The 16322-nt window shown below is 46.7% G+C and overlaps 1 protein-coding gene across 1 annotated transcript in view; it reads left to right on the top strand.

Moving 5' to 3' along the window:
• Nucleotides 1–16029, top strand: part of LOC141793050 (phospholipid-transporting ATPase ABCA1-like) — a 32647-nt gene extending 16618 nt beyond the window's left edge. Inside the window, exons 12-49 of the mRNA XM_074673375.1 lie at nucleotides 117–311; nucleotides 612–817; nucleotides 1268–1444; nucleotides 1528–1750; nucleotides 1878–2099; nucleotides 2188–2392; nucleotides 2510–2623; nucleotides 2722–2896; nucleotides 3014–3145; nucleotides 3236–3513; nucleotides 3782–3999; nucleotides 4086–4170; nucleotides 4244–4494; nucleotides 4586–4637; nucleotides 4751–4876; nucleotides 5062–5210; nucleotides 5297–5421; nucleotides 5518–5616; nucleotides 5726–5915; nucleotides 6007–6101; nucleotides 6182–6214; nucleotides 6308–6413; nucleotides 6555–6629; nucleotides 6829–6998; nucleotides 7094–7271; nucleotides 7349–7464; nucleotides 8547–8691; nucleotides 9017–9140; nucleotides 9243–9372; nucleotides 9718–9844; nucleotides 9970–10032; nucleotides 10119–10225; nucleotides 12534–12675; nucleotides 12763–12897; nucleotides 13293–13396; nucleotides 13510–13602; nucleotides 15026–15269; nucleotides 15385–16029. Coding sequence (XP_074529476.1) covers nucleotides 117–311; nucleotides 612–817; nucleotides 1268–1444; nucleotides 1528–1750; nucleotides 1878–2099; nucleotides 2188–2392; nucleotides 2510–2623; nucleotides 2722–2896; nucleotides 3014–3145; nucleotides 3236–3513; nucleotides 3782–3999; nucleotides 4086–4170; nucleotides 4244–4494; nucleotides 4586–4637; nucleotides 4751–4876; nucleotides 5062–5210; nucleotides 5297–5421; nucleotides 5518–5616; nucleotides 5726–5915; nucleotides 6007–6101; nucleotides 6182–6214; nucleotides 6308–6413; nucleotides 6555–6629; nucleotides 6829–6998; nucleotides 7094–7271; nucleotides 7349–7464; nucleotides 8547–8691; nucleotides 9017–9140; nucleotides 9243–9372; nucleotides 9718–9844; nucleotides 9970–10032; nucleotides 10119–10225; nucleotides 12534–12675; nucleotides 12763–12897; nucleotides 13293–13396; nucleotides 13510–13602; nucleotides 15026–15269; nucleotides 15385–15537 — 5562 coding nt within the window. The 3' untranslated portion in view covers nucleotides 15538–16029. The remainder of the gene's footprint in view (nucleotides 1–116; nucleotides 312–611; nucleotides 818–1267; nucleotides 1445–1527; nucleotides 1751–1877; nucleotides 2100–2187; nucleotides 2393–2509; nucleotides 2624–2721; nucleotides 2897–3013; nucleotides 3146–3235; nucleotides 3514–3781; nucleotides 4000–4085; nucleotides 4171–4243; nucleotides 4495–4585; nucleotides 4638–4750; nucleotides 4877–5061; nucleotides 5211–5296; nucleotides 5422–5517; nucleotides 5617–5725; nucleotides 5916–6006; nucleotides 6102–6181; nucleotides 6215–6307; nucleotides 6414–6554; nucleotides 6630–6828; nucleotides 6999–7093; nucleotides 7272–7348; nucleotides 7465–8546; nucleotides 8692–9016; nucleotides 9141–9242; nucleotides 9373–9717; nucleotides 9845–9969; nucleotides 10033–10118; nucleotides 10226–12533; nucleotides 12676–12762; nucleotides 12898–13292; nucleotides 13397–13509; nucleotides 13603–15025; nucleotides 15270–15384) is intronic.
• The last annotated feature ends 293 nt before the right edge of the window (nucleotides 16030–16322 follow it).

Here is a 16322-nt window from a genome sequence, read left to right as displayed (position 1 = left end):
TGGAGGATAACCTGTGATTTAAAATCCTGGATGACCTGAGGTTCACTTTGTTCCTCAGGTAAGTCAGTCACACCTGTCTGGGTAACAAAAATAAAAGTACTTCCTGTGTGTTTCAGACTCTGCTGAAGAACAACGTCACTGCCAGGATTTTCCACGCTCAACTCAGCAACACCGGCTGGACCGTCGATGATGTCTCTTACTTCCTGTCCAAGAAGGTGGAAGAGCCCCGGCCTGCGGGCGGCAGACTCACCTGGAGGGAGGTGTTCAACGAGACGGACCAGGCCATCATGAGCATCTCCCGCTTCATGGAGGTCAGACTGTGAACACACTGTTTATGTCAGACTGTTTGTTCTAGATTTAAGCACATTTTTGAACAAATTTCTCTTGTTCCATTGGCTTATTTTTTTACTTGTTACAATCAATTCAGACCTCATTTTTGTCTTTAAATAACTTAAAACAAGACATTTCTCTGGACCAGTCAGTTGACTGTGACCCAAATCGAGAATAATTTCACAATTTTGACTTAAAATAAGACAAAACACGTGATAAGATTTCGGTTTTAGCATTGCATATGTAGATTAATGATCTGGTATACGTGTGTGTGTGCACAGTGTGTGAACCTCGACAAACTGGAGCCGGTCTCCAATGAGGAGCGTATGGTGAATCAGTCCATGGTGCTACTGGAGGACAGGAAGTTCTGGGCCGGGATCGTTTTCCCGGATGTGGACCCCAACGCCACCGAGCTGCCCGCCAAACTCAACTACAAGATCCGCATGGACATCGACAACGTGGAGCGTACCAACAAGATCAAAGACGCGTAAGGACAAACACACGATTATCTCTATGGTCAGAATGATTGCAAGCTTCTAGCTGTTAGCTGTTAGCTTAGCTTAAGGTTGAGAGAATTATCTTAACGTCACTTAAGTGTTTTTGTGTTTTTATGGGGGGGTGAGAGTTGAATCCCTGAAGTTTCAATTTTTAGAGAGGGAACCGTTAAAATAGAGGAAGGTTTACTTTATGCTTACAAAGCTAAAGCTAAGTTAGCTAAAGACTAAGTTAGCTAAGCACTGTTTGACTGTGACCTGAGGAAGAAGAAGCTAACCTTAGCGTTTAGACAGGAAGCAGGTGAAGAGCTAGCTGCTACGTTAAGAGTCAGGGTCCCACTAAGTCACAAAACAAGTGCTAGCTTAGCTTAGCTTAGCTTCACCGTCAGCACCCCCATCACACCTGTTGGGACCATACTTAAAAAGGATATCTGTCTCCTCAGGTACTGGGACCCAGGTCCTCGAGCCGACCCCTTTGAGGACATGCGGTACCTCTGGGGCGGGTTCACATACCTGCAGGACGTCATCGAGCAAGGCATCATCAGAGCGGTGACGGGCACCAAGGAGAAGACGGGCGTTTACATCCAGCAGATGCCTTACCCGTGCTACGTGGACGACATGTGAGAACCAACACAGATGATCTGGTTCTGGTCTCTGGGTCTGGTTCCTGGTCCTGACACTTCCCCTCCTCTTTCTGTCTCAGATTCCTGCGTGTGATGAGCCGCTCCATGCCGCTCTTCATGACTCTGGCGTGGATGTACTCGGTGGCGATCATCCTGAAGAGCGTGGTCTACGAGAAGGAGGCGCGTCTGAAGGAGACCATGAGGATCATGGGACTGAACAACGGGATCCTGTGGTTCAGCTGGTTCATCAGCTGCCTGATCCCCCTGCTGGTCAGCGCCGGGCTGCTGGTGCTGCTGCTGAAGGTGACATCACTGAACCCGTTAGCTGGGTGGTTAAAAACAGCACAGAGCAGGATGTTTGTGGGTTGAGGGGCTTGGTTTTGAAATGACTCGTCAGTTAAACTCGCTCTCTGGTTTCTGTCTGGTCCAGAAAGGGAACCTGCTGCCCTACAGTGACCCTGGCGTGGTCTTCCTCTTCCTGGGCTCCTTCGCCGTGGTCACCATCATGCAGTGTTTCCTGCTCAGCACGGCGTTTGCTCGTGCTAACCTGGCGGCGGCGTGTGGAGGGATCATCTACTTCACACTGTACCTGCCTTACGTCCTGTGCGTGGCCTGGCAGGACTACATCGGCTTCGGGGCCAAAGTGTTCGCTGTGAGACCCCACACTGTGGCAGGTTGTTGTTCTGATGCTGTGATGTGATTGGACGGACGAAGTCACATGATGTGTTCTCCCCCTGCAGAGCCTCCTGTCCCCTGTGGCGTTTGGGTTTGGCTGTGAGTACTTCGCCCTGTTTGAGGAGCAGGGCGTCGGGATCCAGTGGAAGAACCTGTTCTCCAGTCCAATGGAGGAGGACGACTTCAGCCTGCGCACCGCCATCCTCCTCATGTACTTTGACTCCTTCCTGTACGGAGTGCTCACCTGGTACCTGGAGGCCGTGTTCCCAGGTGAGAGCCCACGTCAGAGGCAGGGGGGTCAGACAGTCCCGTGACCCTGAGTGTTCACAAATTAACATCTAAGAGTAAATACCTCACCGTGTCCTCGTCTGTGTCTTTGGGTCTCAGGTCAGTACGGGATCCCTCGGCCCTGGTTCTTCCCCTTCACAAAGTCTTACTGGTTCGGAGAGCAAGATGGAAAGTCCAACAAACTCCCCCTGAACCGCAGAGGAAATGCAGAAGGTGAGGCTGCAGTTACACACAGCCACCACACGAGGGAGTCAAAGAGGAGAGACTTTTACTTTGAAAGAGACTTCCTGTAACCTGTGCCTGTCTCTCAGCTGTGTGCATCGAGGAGGAGCCAGCTCACCTGGAGCCTGGAGTCTACATCGAGAACCTGGTGAAGGTTTACCGCCACGGGAAGAAGCTCGCTGTGGACGGACTGACGCTCGGGTTCTACGAGGGACAGATCACCTCGTTTCTGGGACACAACGGAGCAGGAAAGACCACGACCATGTGAGTACTGGTTCTGCAGCCGGCACAGGAACAGATTTAGTCAAAGGTCATAAACAGGTTGACAGGTGTGTTCCCAGAGACTGATCCAATACCAGACTGACCCTTTTCCCCCTGCAGGTCCATCCTGACCGGTCTGTTCCCCCCCACCTCTGGGACGGCCTACATCCTGGGCAGAGACATCAGGACTGATCTGAGCGCCATCAGACAGAGTCTGGGAGTCTGTCCTCAGCACAACGTCCTGTTCAGCATGTGAGTGTGAGACCAGGACCCTGGTGGTCTGTGTGTTTTTAATTTGATTGAGGCTCTGATGTGTGTGTGTGTGTCTGTCGCCCCCTGCAGGCTGACGGTGGAGGAGCACATCTGGTTCTACGGGCGGCTCAAAGGTCTGACGGAGGAGCAGGTCAAAGGGGAAATCGAACAGATCCTGCAGGACACTGGACTGCCCCACAAACGCAAGTCCAGGACCAGCGCTCTGTCTGGGGGGATGCAGAGGAAGCTGTCAGTGGCTCTGGCCTTCGTGGGCGGGTCAAAGGTTGTGATCCTGGACGAGCCCACGGCCGGCGTGGACCCGTATGCTCGCAGAGGGATCTGGGACCTGCTGCTGAAGTACAGACAGGGTGAGACTTTAGACCTTTATTAACCCTGAAAACGGGCCTGCATCAGGAGAGGTATAAGTATCAAACACTGAAAGGTGTTCGTTGTTGTCTTACTGCCCTCTACTGGCCTGGTGCTGTTTTGCAGTGGCTATATTTTCCCTCCAGACGTCGGTTTTTCATAAACTATGAGAGTTTTTGGCCCCACAGTGAAAACGCAGACAATTTTTTATCAGGAACTAAAACTCTCTGGACCTTCTGGACCTGAGCCTAACGCCTTGTCCCCCCTCAGGCCGGACCATCATCCTGTCCACACACCACATGGACGAGGCCGACATCCTGGGAGACCGGATCGCCATCATCTCTCACGGGAAGCTGTGCTGTGTAGGCTCCTCCCTCTACCTGAAGAACCAGCTGGGGACTGGGTACTACCTGACCCTGGTCAAGAAGGAACCAGAACCATCCCTGAGTTCCTGCAGGAACTCCTCCAGCACCGTGTCTATGAAGAAGGTACCAACACACACAGGGATGTGCACAGACACACGCTGCACTGTGTGTGTGATGTGTCTGACGTGTGTGTGATGTGTGTGTTTCAGGAGGGCGAGGAAGAGGAGTGTGCGTCGGTCAGCAGCAGTGACGCCGGGCTCGGCAGTGATCATGAAAGTGAGGCTGCCACCATCGGTGAGCTCTTTGTTCTTTGGGTGCGTTTGAATCGTTCACCTGCAGCGGGTCTAACGTGCGTCTCCGTCCTCAGAGAACGGTCCTGCGGCGTCCGTCTGTGACGTCCCCCTGGCGGCTCCCGATGTATCTCTGGTCTCCAGCCTGATCCTGTGTCACGTCCCCGCTGCTCGCCTAGTGGAGGACCTGGGACACGAGCTGACCTACGTGCTGCCGTACAGCGCCGCCAAAGATGGGGCGTTCGTAAAGCTCTTTAAAGACCTGGACCTGAAGCTGCCTGACCTCGGTATTTCCAGCTACGGCGTGTCAGACACGACGCTGGAAGAGGTGATGTCACATGACTCCATTTTTGTACAAATATTAAACATAGAAGAGCTCCAAAGTGTCTAACACGCTCTTTCACCACTTTGATTCCTAGATTTTCCTGAAAGTGGCAGAAGATAATGGCGTCGACACAGATGTGCCCTCAGGTAAGGGCTCACCTCTGACCTCTGACCTCTGGCGAGTTTCCATATCAGGATCTGAACGTGAGACAGCTCTTCATCCTGTTAGAGTGTGAGGTAAAGTATGTGTGTGTGTTTAGATGGTACACTTCCTGTTCGGAGGCGGAGGAGGACTCACGCCTTTGGGGGAGGAGACCATCAGAGCTGCCTGAGACCGTTAACGGAGGACGACAACAACGAGGGCAACGAGTCTGACGGAGACCCGGGTACAGCACCAGCTCTTAGTTCTTGCTAACATTTAGCAGACGGCTAACGTGACCTTTCACTCCTGTCTACGCTAACGTTGTTGCTGATTTTAGCTTCCTGCTAGCTTGCTGTAGTTTTTGGTGATAGCATTAGCATAGCTCATCTGCATCAGGTGTGTCATGTGATGTATGTCATGTGACCTCAGAGTGCAAAGAGACGGATTGGCTGAACTGCTCGGACGGTAAAGGCTCGTATACGGTGGAGGGGTGGAGCCTGAGGCGGCAGCAGTTTGTGGCTCTGATGTGGAAACGCTTCCTGTACGCTCGCCGCTCCAGGAAGGGCTTCTTCGCTCAGGTACACACACACACACACACACCTGGCCACTTTTACTGCACGTGTTTCCTGTAGGTGTGTCTCACCTGAGTATGTGTGTGTTTCAGATCGTTCTCCCCGCCGTGTTTGTGTGCATCGCTCTGGTCTTCAGTCTCATCGTCCCCCCGTTTGGAAAGTACCCGAGTCTGGAGCTGCAGCCCTGGATGTACGAGGACCAGGTCACCTTCATCAGGTACTCACCTGTCCTCACCTGTGTCAGTGTGATAAGTCTACTAATAAAACTATAAGACTACTCACCTGTGTGTGTGTGTGTGTGTGTGTGTGTCAGTGATGACGCCCCCACAGACGCCAACATGCAGAGGTTACTGAACGCCCTCCTGGATCCTCCTGGTTTCGGGACTCGCTGTATGGAAGGACACCCAATCCCGTAAGAGCTCAGTGTTTGAACGAACCAATGAGAGGACAGCAGGTCTTTCTGACGATCTGGTGGATACTGGACTGGTCTGATTATTGATGATTGTTGTGCTCGGCTCCAGAGACGCCCCCTGTACGATGGGCGATGATGACTGGATCCACCCTGAAGTCCCTGAGACGGTCCAGCAGCTCTTCAGCGCTGGAAACTGGACCATGGACGACCCGTCTCCGGCCTGCTTCTGCTCCTGTGACGGGAAGAAGAAAATGCTGCCTGAATGTCCCGCTGGAGCTGGAGGACTGCCCCCTCCTGAGGTCAGTCATCTAACACACACCTGGACTCTCCCCCCTGTGTGTGTGTGTGTGTGTGTATGAGTTAACACCCTGTGTGTGTGTGTGTTTTCAGATGAAGCTCAGCGCCTCAGACACTCTGCAGAACCTGACAGGAAGAAACATCTCTGACTACCTGGTGAAGACGTACGCTCAGATCATCGGCAAGAGGTGAGACACACACTCCTGCAGACACACACCTGTCACACCTGTCCTTATTCTGTGGCTGACTTCCTGTTTCTCTGTTTCAGTCTGAAGAACAAAGTCTGGGTCAATGAGTTCAGGTCAGTCCTCTAAGTGTCCTCCTTTTATTCTGAAAATCCCTTTATTTCCTGTTTGATTATTTGACTGTGTGTTTTTTTGTTTTTTATGATCAGGTACGGAGGATTCTCACTGGGCGCCAGGAGCACTCAGGTCCTCCCTCCAGCCAAAGAGATCGACGACGCCATCGAGAGAGTGAGGAAGATCTTTGAGCTTCAGAAGGTGAGAGGGAGTGAGACGTCTGTCAGAAATGTAACATCTCAGATACAAAGTGTCATCAGAAATTGACCAATCACAGAGAGGCTGATCACAGATTGTCACTACTGTTACCTCTGAGACGTGTGTGTGTTGTTTTTGTTTCAGGGAGCGGCGGCTGATCGGTTTCTGGACAATCTGTCGGGTTTCATCAACGGTTTGGACACGAAGAACAACGTGAAGGTGAGAAACAGGAAGTTGACATCACTTTTAAGGACAGACAGGTGTGGGAGGGGTCAGGACGCTCAGGTGAGGAAGGTGTGAGCACAGAAAGGGAATCAGCTGAGTGTGACTTTAATGTTGTTTACCTGAAGCTGAGAGGGCGGAGCTTAGCAAGTCCAGGTGAGTGTGTGTCTCATTAGACGCTCTCTTATTGGTCCAGGTGTGGTTCAACAACAAAGGCTGGCACAGCATTGGAGCCTTTATCAACGTGATGAACAACGCCATCCTCAGAGCTCACCTGCCGCCAGGTACAGACCCCAGCAAGTACGGCATCTCCGCCCACAACCACCCGCTCAACCTGACCAAGGAGCAGCTGTCTCAGGTGGCGCTGTGAGTACACAACACACACACACACACACACAAACACACACACACTTAACCTGAAGGTAGAACCTTTTCTGACTCCTCCCCTTCTGTGTTTCCAGGGTAACGACCTCAGTGGACGTCCTGGTGTCCATCTGTGTGATCTTTGCGATGTCTTTTGTCCCGGCGAGCTTCGTGGTCTTCCTGATCCAGGAACGCGTCTCAAAAACCAAACACATGCACTTCATCAGCGGCGTGCAGCCGCTGCTCTACTGGACGGCCAGCTTCATCTGGGACATGGTGAGACACAAATCAAACACCCCCATCAGCTGGGTGGAGTCACCTGTGTGTACTCACTGACTGCTGTCTGTCCACAGTGCAACTACATCGTCCCAGCAACCCTCGTCATCCTCATCTTCGTCTGTTTCCAACAAAAAGCCTACGTGTCCGCAACGAACCTGCCGGTGCTGGCCCTGCTGCTGCTGCTCTACGGGTACGAAACTACACACAGCTACGCTACAGAGCTACGAAACTACAAAACTACACACAGCTACACTACAGAGCTACAAAACTACAAACAGCTATGCTACAGAGCTACAAAACCACAGAACTACACACAGCTATGCTACAGAGCTACAGAGCTACGAAACTACACACAGCTACACTATAGAGCTACAGAACTACAAAACTACACACAGCTACGCTACAGAGCTACCAAACAACACATAGCTCAACTACATAGATATGTAACTACACACAGCTACACTACAGAGCTACAGATCTACAAAACTACACACAGCTATGCTAAAGAGCTACAAAACTACACACAGCTATACAACAGAGCTATGAAACTACAAAACTACACACGGCTATGCTAAAGAGCTACAAAACTACACACAGCTACGCTACAGAGCAATGAAACTACAAAACTACACACAGCTACACTACAGAGCTACCAAACTACTCATAGCTCAACTACATAGATATGTAACTACACACAGCTACACTACAGAGCTACAGATCTACAAAACTACACACAGCTATGCTAAAGAGCTTCAAAACCACACACAGCTATGCTACAGAGCTACAAAACTACTCACAGCTACACTACAGAGCTACAAAACCACACACAGCGACGCTAAAGAGCTACAAAACTTCACACAGCTATGCCACAGATCTACAAAACCAACCACAGCTTTGCTACAGAACTTCGAAACTACACACAGCTACACTATAGAGCAACAGAATCACAAATCTGCACACAGCTACACTCAGTTGTAAAACTACACACAGCTACACTTTAGAGCTACAATACAGAGCTATAAAACTGGACACACTACAGAACTATGCACTGACACACCAAGAGCTACAAAACTACTAACAGCTTTGCTACAGAGCTACAAAACCTTACACTACTGGGCTAAATAGCATCTAATCCACACAAGGCTAAGCTACAATGCTACAGATCTACAGTGTTTCTTTTAGTAAAGTTTCCTGCTGTCTGTTTGAGTGATGTTTTTTTTTCTTACCGTGTTTTCATTTATTTGAACTTTTTTGTCTGTGTTGTTGTTCCAGCTGGTCGATCACCCCTCTGATGTACCCGGCCTCCTTCTTCTTCAAGATCCCGAGCACGGCCTACGTGGTCCTCACCAGCGTCAACATCCTCATCGGTATCAACGGCAGCATCTCCACCTTCGTCATGGAGCTGTTTGGGAACAATGTGAGTTGCCATGGAGACATAACGCAGGCTACAATCACCATCTCAGATTACGATCAGGGATGATACCAACCCTGGTTTAGGATACCAGTGTGCCCCTCAAAGCCTAATTGGTACCAGGGCGCTCTAACGTTTTTTTTGTCCAGTGCTCTCACCTACTTGATTTGAAATATTTCCTCTGATTCACTTTCTTTGTTTTTTGCTGCACTACCAGTCTACAGGGGATAAAAGTTTAAGATTGAATAGAGTTCACTTCAGCAATTCCATATACTCATTTTGGATTTAACTTCAACTTTTATTCTGAAACTTGTTCCACTTCCTGCTGCAGGAGATCGGTGGTATCAACGACATCCTGAAGAACGTCCTGCTCATCTTCCCCCACTTCTGTCTGGGTCGAGGACTCATCGACATGGTGAAAAACCAGGCCATGGCCGACGCACTGGAAAGATTTGGTACTAACACAGTTTCCCATGATGCTTTGCTTCTGTAACACTCTGAGCCCTTTCCCTTTAGGCGTTAGCTGAATGACTTTTGTTGTCTTTTATTTTGAAAAGGTGAGAACAGGTTCCGCTCTCCTCTGGAGTGGGACATGGTGGGAAAAAACCTGTTCGCCATGGCGGTGGAGGGCGTGGTCTTCTTCATCATCACACTCCTCATCCAGTACAGGTTCTGCATCAAACCCAGGTATGCCCCCTACAGGTGACAGGACTGCAAAGTGTTTTTGTACCAGCCTGGGTCCCTAGAAAGACTGACTAACTGCTGGACTCTAGTGGACATTCTGGGAACTGCAGTTTATTTTAACATGGGGCTCTATGGGGACCGACTCACTGCTGGAGACTGACTCTAGTGGACACTGGAGGAACTGCAGGTTTTGGCTGATGTCAGCACCGGAGATTGTTGCTTGGTTTAGACTTACCTGTTTGAAAACATACACCCTTCAAAATAAGAGCGTACGCTTCAATGATACTATACAAATAAATATTTGTGTGTGTGTGTGTGTGTGTTTGTGTGTGTGTGTGTGTGTGTTAGGCCAGTCAGTAAGCTGACCAAACTGGGTCCTCTGGGTGAGGAAGACGAGGACGTAGCTCGAGAAAGACAGAGGATTGTCCACGGTCTGGGACGCGGAGATATCCTGGAGCTCCGACAACTCACAAAGGTACTTCACCTGCTGAATAAACACACCTGATCAGAGCTGTTGAGGGCGGAGGGGGTGGAGCCACAGTGACATGAAAGGAAACGTGAGGTTATTGTCGCTGATGATTGGATGAATCTGTTGTGCAGGTGTTTAAGAGGAAGCAGAAACCGGCCGTGGACCGACTGTGTGTGGGAATCCCACCTGGAGAGGTGAGTCTGATCACCTGGTGTGTCATCACTGAAGGTAAATAATGAGCCAATCAGGAGTGACCGTGTCTCTGTGTCTCTGTGCTCAGTGTTTCGGGCTGCTCGGCGTGAACGGAGCCGGGAAGACCACCACCTTTAAGATGCTGACAGGTGACACCATGGTGACCAGCGGGGAGGCCTTCCTCAACGGGAAGAGGTGAGCTCACAGGTCGCAGGTTTGACCTCAGGTGTGTTTACTGTTCTGACCTGTTACCGGCAGCTGGAAACAGCAGATTAACTGTGAGGATTAAAAGTTTGAGTTCAGCTCTGGCGACGTGAGCCAAGACGAAAACACCAAGTCAGGTCAGGACAGACGGTAGACCTGATGACCTCATCCAACATCAAAGACTGAGCTGATCACAGATGATAGATTTACACCAGATTATAATCTGATATTTAATAATAACTTACGTCTGATGGATTAAAATCACATGTCTAATTATAACATCCTCTGCTGCACTGATATCTAATATTTGATAATGACATTAATCTGATGGATTATAATCTTATATTTAAAATTAGGGTTTCATGGATTATAATCTCATATATGATGATAAAAAAAATCAAATGGATCATAATGTCATATTTCATAATGACATTGATCCGATGGATTATAATCACATATTTTATAAGAACAAGTTTTGATGGATTATTATGCCATATTTGAAAATCATTTAAATCTATTGGATAATAACTTTATATAACATAATGACATCAGTCTGTTGGATTATAATCGAATGTTTAAAAACATCCGTTTGATGGATTATAATCTCATATTTAATTAAAATAAATTAAAATAAATCTAATGGATTAAAATCTGGTATTTCATTATATTAAAAAAACGTAATGAATTATAATCGCGTATTTAATTATAATAAAAAATCTAATGGAATATAATCTCATATTTGATTATAATTCAAATCTTATGGATTTTAATCTCATTTTTCATAATTACATAATTCCAATGAAAAATGATCACATATTTTATAATTACATTTGTTTGATGGATTATAAACTCATATTTTATTATAAAATCTCTTATGGATTATGATCTTATATTAAATAATAAGATCATTCTGGTGGATAATTATCTCATATTTGGTCATTCTAAAAATCTAATGGATTATAATCTCATAATTCATTATAACATTAGTACTATGAATTGTAGTCACATATTTTATAATTACATTTATTTGATGGATTATTTTGTGATATTTTATAATTTTTTGAATCTGATGAATTATAACCCTACATTTGTTATTGACATCAGCCTGATGGATTAAAAATTTATATTAGATAATAACATAATTCTTATGGTTTATTAACTCATATTAAAAAACATCAGTTTGATGGATGAAATCTCATAGTTCTTTATAAAATCACTCTTATGGATAATGATATTATATTAAGTCATAAAATCATATTGAAGGATAATAATCTCATATTTGCTTGTAATAGAAATCAAATGCAGTACAATCTCATATTTCATAATAAGATCAGTCCATTGGATTTCAATCACATATTTTGTGATCACATTTGTGTGATGGATTATAATCTCAAATTTCATAATGACAATTTTTAAAGGATTATTATTTTTTATTTTATAATTATTTAAATCTAATTGATTTTTACCTTATATTAGATAATGACATCAGTCTGATTGATTATAATCTAATTTTAATAACATCAGTTCGATGGATTCAATCTCAAATACGATTATAACATCACTTTTATGGAAAATAATTTTATGATAAATAAAAACATTATTTTGATGGATTATAATCTCATATTTTAATAAAATCATTCTGATGGATTATAATCTCATATTTGATAATAATAAAAATCTTATGGATTATAATCTCATATTTTATAAGAACAAGTTTTGATGGATTACTTTCTCATATTTTATAATTATTCAAATCTGACGGATTGTAACCTCATATTTGATAGTGTCATCAATCTGATGGATTATAATCTCGTTTTAAATTACAACCATAGTCAGATGGCTTATCATCTCATATTTTGTTATTGTATTAGTCTGGTTGATTTAAAATTACTTTAATAACACTAATCTTATCGATTATATTCTCATGTTTTATAACAAAATTAGTCTGAGGGATTATAATCTGACATTTTATAGTAACATCAGTCTGATGGTTTATAAATCTGATATTTAAAAATAAAATTAGTCTGATGGATTACACTCTGTGATCGGCTGGTTTTGACTGACCTGGTCACTAAGTGTGTATAATCTGGGTTTAGCTGCTGCTCTGGTTCCGTCTTCGTTAAGCTCATTAGTTCTCATTAAACACAGACGAGTGTTTCTTCAGCTCCTAATCCCACAGCCACAGGAGGGTCTCAGGCTGCGGCTCAGGGACCCTGCAGGGTCGCTTCACCTGAATGTAAAGGCTTTCACTTAATGAATGTGTGTTTGTGTGTTTGTGTGTGTGTGTGTGTGTGTGCAGCATCCTCAGAGAGATCGACCAGGTGCATCAGAACCTGGGGTACTGTCCTCAGTTTGACTCCATCAACGAGCTGCTGACAGGTAGAGAACACCTGGAGCTGTACGCCGTGCTCAGGGGAGTCCCTGAGAAGGAAGTGTGTGACGTGAGTCTGAGCCCCAACACCACACTACACACACACACACTGCACCCCATGAGAGTGATGATGATGAAGATGATGTTTGATTGACAGGTGGCTGAGTGGGGCGTCAGGAAACTGGGTTTGGTGAAATACGCCGATAAGAAAGCAGGAAGTTACAGCGGAGGAAACCTGAGGAAGCTCTCTACAGCCATGGCTCTGATCGGAGCGCCACCTGTCGTCTTCCTGGTAACACACACACACACACACACACAAACACACACACAAACACTCTAACTGTTAGAGCTCAGAGCTTCTGTAGGTCATGTTTCCAGTGCAGCTCTGTGTTTACCGTTACACAACAGCCTCAGAGCTCAGCCAGCCAATCAGAGAGCGGCTGAGCTGTTTACAGGCAGGACTTAGACGGAGGGGTGCAGGGGAGGTATAAGAGTTCAGGATTAAAGGAGCTGCTGCAGTTCAGGAGAAGAGGGTGAGACCGTTAAACCATAGAAGAAGAAGAAGAGTTGAGAGTCGAGTCAGAGAGGAAGCAGCGATGCACCTCCTCCCCCTCCTCCTCACCTTCACCCTCTGCTTCCTGCTCCACCTGTGGGCCAACCTCAACCTGGCTGTCCTCCTCGTTACAGGACGAGCCCACCACGGGCATGGACCCCAAAGCTCGCCGCGCCCTCTGGAACTGCATCCACAGCGTCATCAAGGAGGGACGCTCCGTCGTTCTCACCTCGCACAGGTAAGAGACGGGGAATCTGCGTCACCGAAAGACTCCATACGATAAGTGGTCTCTGTGTTTGTATCAGGATGTGTGTCTAAAATGCAACCTGTGTGTGTGTTTGTGTGTGTCAGCATGGAGGAGTGTGAAGCTCTGTGCACTAGGATGGCCATCATGGTGAACGGCAGGTTCAGGTGCCTGGGCAGCGTTCAGCACCTGAAGAACAGGTGAGTGTGAGGAGTGTCTATGTGTCACTGAGCGACGAGCAAAGACGACGTTAAACTCAACGTTATTTTGGTGGATTATAAATCTAATCAAAGCTTAAAGGGGACATATCATGCTGATCCCTGATTTAATACTTACATATAATATAATAAATTTGAAAATAAGACCTTTCACCCCCTGAATTTTCAATAAATGAGGTATTGTATTTTATCTGATATCCTTGAACGAGATTTGATGCCTCTGAAAATAGGTCATTGTTGCCATTTGGCCGCGAGATTTCGACCTTCGTGACAACATAAGGATCCTTTCTTTTTATTGGAGTAATCTGATAAAGCAGCTCCTCCTCTGTGATGTCAGTTAGTCACACAACCGCCACCGAGGGATACACCCACCAAGAGCCGACTGACTGAGTGCTGGATGCAGGGACTCTGCTCTGCTGAGCAGCTTGGCTTTACATTGGGGAATTAGCAGTTAAAACACTGTAGTTTTAGCAGAGGTCGTAATACTTGTGAGACTGTGATATTTGCATGCTTGTTCTGACATGCACTGTGAACCTGGACCACAATAATGCTGCGGTAATAACATAGTGACGAACTGACGGTAGAGGCGATCTTTAGACTACACTTTCAGCATGATGGATAAAACAGACAGAAAAGTGAAGGAGCAGGATGGAGCCCTGTTATAGAAATAGTTTATTGGTGAAGTCTGCCTATATTTCCACGTATAAACTATACATGTTACAGTACCGCTTTGACTCACCACACTGAAGCGTCCTGAGATGATCTGTGTCCAGGTGGATTTTCTTCCTCCTGAGCTGCAGAACCGTTCGGGTCTGACTCGGGGTCCAATACAAAAGGACGTATCCTACACTCTGCCATTTTATTAGTGCTATCAATGCCTTACAGTGAAGTTTTGGCAAACAGCAAACTCGCTCGGTCTGCTCCATTCAACGTGGCGATTTTGTAAATACTGCCATGCTGCAAAAACCGCCCCCTGGCTCTACCCCCTCCGCCCCTCTGATAGAACTGACCAATCAGAGCACAAAGGGCTGTGACGTTGCGAGGTTACTGGAGGTCATTCTCCAAACGGAGCGTTTCAACGAGATCTTCAGAATGGCCTAAAATGAGGATATTGAGAACGCTATTGTGGGGAAATGAAGGAACTAAATGACTTGTACTGAGGGCAGAAATGCTTTACAGGCATCCTAGTCTGGCATAGTGAAAACAAAACAAGCATGATATGTCCCCTTTAATTTAAACGTCTCCTCTTTGTGTCTGGAGCTGTGTTTTTTGAATCATGAGTTGCTGTTCAAACACCTAAACTGTAGTTTACACCGGCCACCACCAGGGGGCGACGGTTGAAGCTGCTCAGGAGTCTTTTACTCAAAGCAGCAGGTGTGTCTAAGGTTGTGTGTTCGTCTCTCAGGTTTGGCGACGGGTACACCATCATCCTGCGGGTGGCGGGCCCTGACCCCGACCTGCTGCCCGTCATGAAGTTCATCGAGAGCGAGCTGAGCGGCAGCACGCTGAAGGAGAAACACAGGAACATGCTGCAGTACCAGCTGCCCTCCTCCCTCACCTCCCTCACTCACATCTTCTCCATCCTCGCCAAGAACAAGGAGGCGCTACGCATCGAGGATTACTCCGTCACTCAGACCACGCTGGACCAGGTATGTATGACGTCAAATACTGGTGGCCAAATCTGCTCTGCAGCCAATCAGAATCCAGGATTCACCCGCACAGGGTTAACCGCCATGTCTCATCCTGTCCCTGTGTGTGTTTCAGGTGTTTGTGAACTTTGCGAAGGACCAGAGTGACGACTATCACTCTAAAGACCCCTCTGTGAGAAGAAAAGACGTTTCTATCGACATCCCCACGATAAGCTCCACCCCTGGAGCGGCTGAGGGGCGGAGCTCTCTGAGGGAGAGTGTGATGTGACTTCTGAATCATGTGACCGTTGGATCATGTGACTGTGTTTCGGACCTGCAGCAGAGCGCATGCCCCGCCTCCTCTGCTGTGATGTCATAGTGATTTTTTTAAATGTGGGCGGAGTCACCTGCTGCCTTGTGCCAGTCAATGCAAACCGTTTCCTGTTCTCGGCGCCATGCTGCTGTCACTGCCGAGCGCGACTGTTAGAGACACTTGAATAAGTTGTTGTGATTGATCGCTGCTGATCAGCTGATCAGCTGGAACATGAAGAACCAATCAGACAGAGTCGACTGAGAACTTTTTTAAAAACGTTTGATTCCGTTTTTAAGGTTTTATTTATGTTTCCGTTTAATCTTTGTGACATCACTGCTCCCTGTCCGACAGCCAATCAGTGATCGATCCTTTGATTTTATAGTTTTTATAAGAAAAGGAGAAAAAACAGATTTGTAAAGTTTAAACCTCATCAGCTCCTCAAAGCACACGGCGACAGTATTCATCAGACCCTGAAAACAGCTGATCCATCCAAACGAACCGATTCATCGAGGGATTCGTTTACTGATTCAGTAAGTGACTCATTAAGGGATTCACTACCTGTTGGATGGATCAGCTGTTCAGCACTTTAAGTGTTTGCACTGATACCTCTCAGTCTGATATTCAGTTTTTATGAAGGAGCTGATGAGAAAGAGGTTTTTCCAGGACCTTCAAAATAAAAGACACAAATCTGACATTTGTTTGTCTCCATGTCTGGTTTTTTATTCTCAACAAGCTGACTTTTAAATCCAGATCTCTGTCAC

This window comes from Halichoeres trimaculatus, unplaced genomic scaffold, assembly GCF_033239565.1.
Source record: "Halichoeres trimaculatus isolate MK-OKI-2021-1 unplaced genomic scaffold, fHalTri1.1 fHalTri1_scaffold_7, whole genome shotgun sequence".
In the NCBI taxonomy this organism is placed as follows: Eukaryota; Metazoa; Chordata; class Actinopteri; order Labriformes; family Labridae; genus Halichoeres; species Halichoeres trimaculatus.
This window is presented reverse-complemented; position numbering and strand designations above follow the sequence as displayed.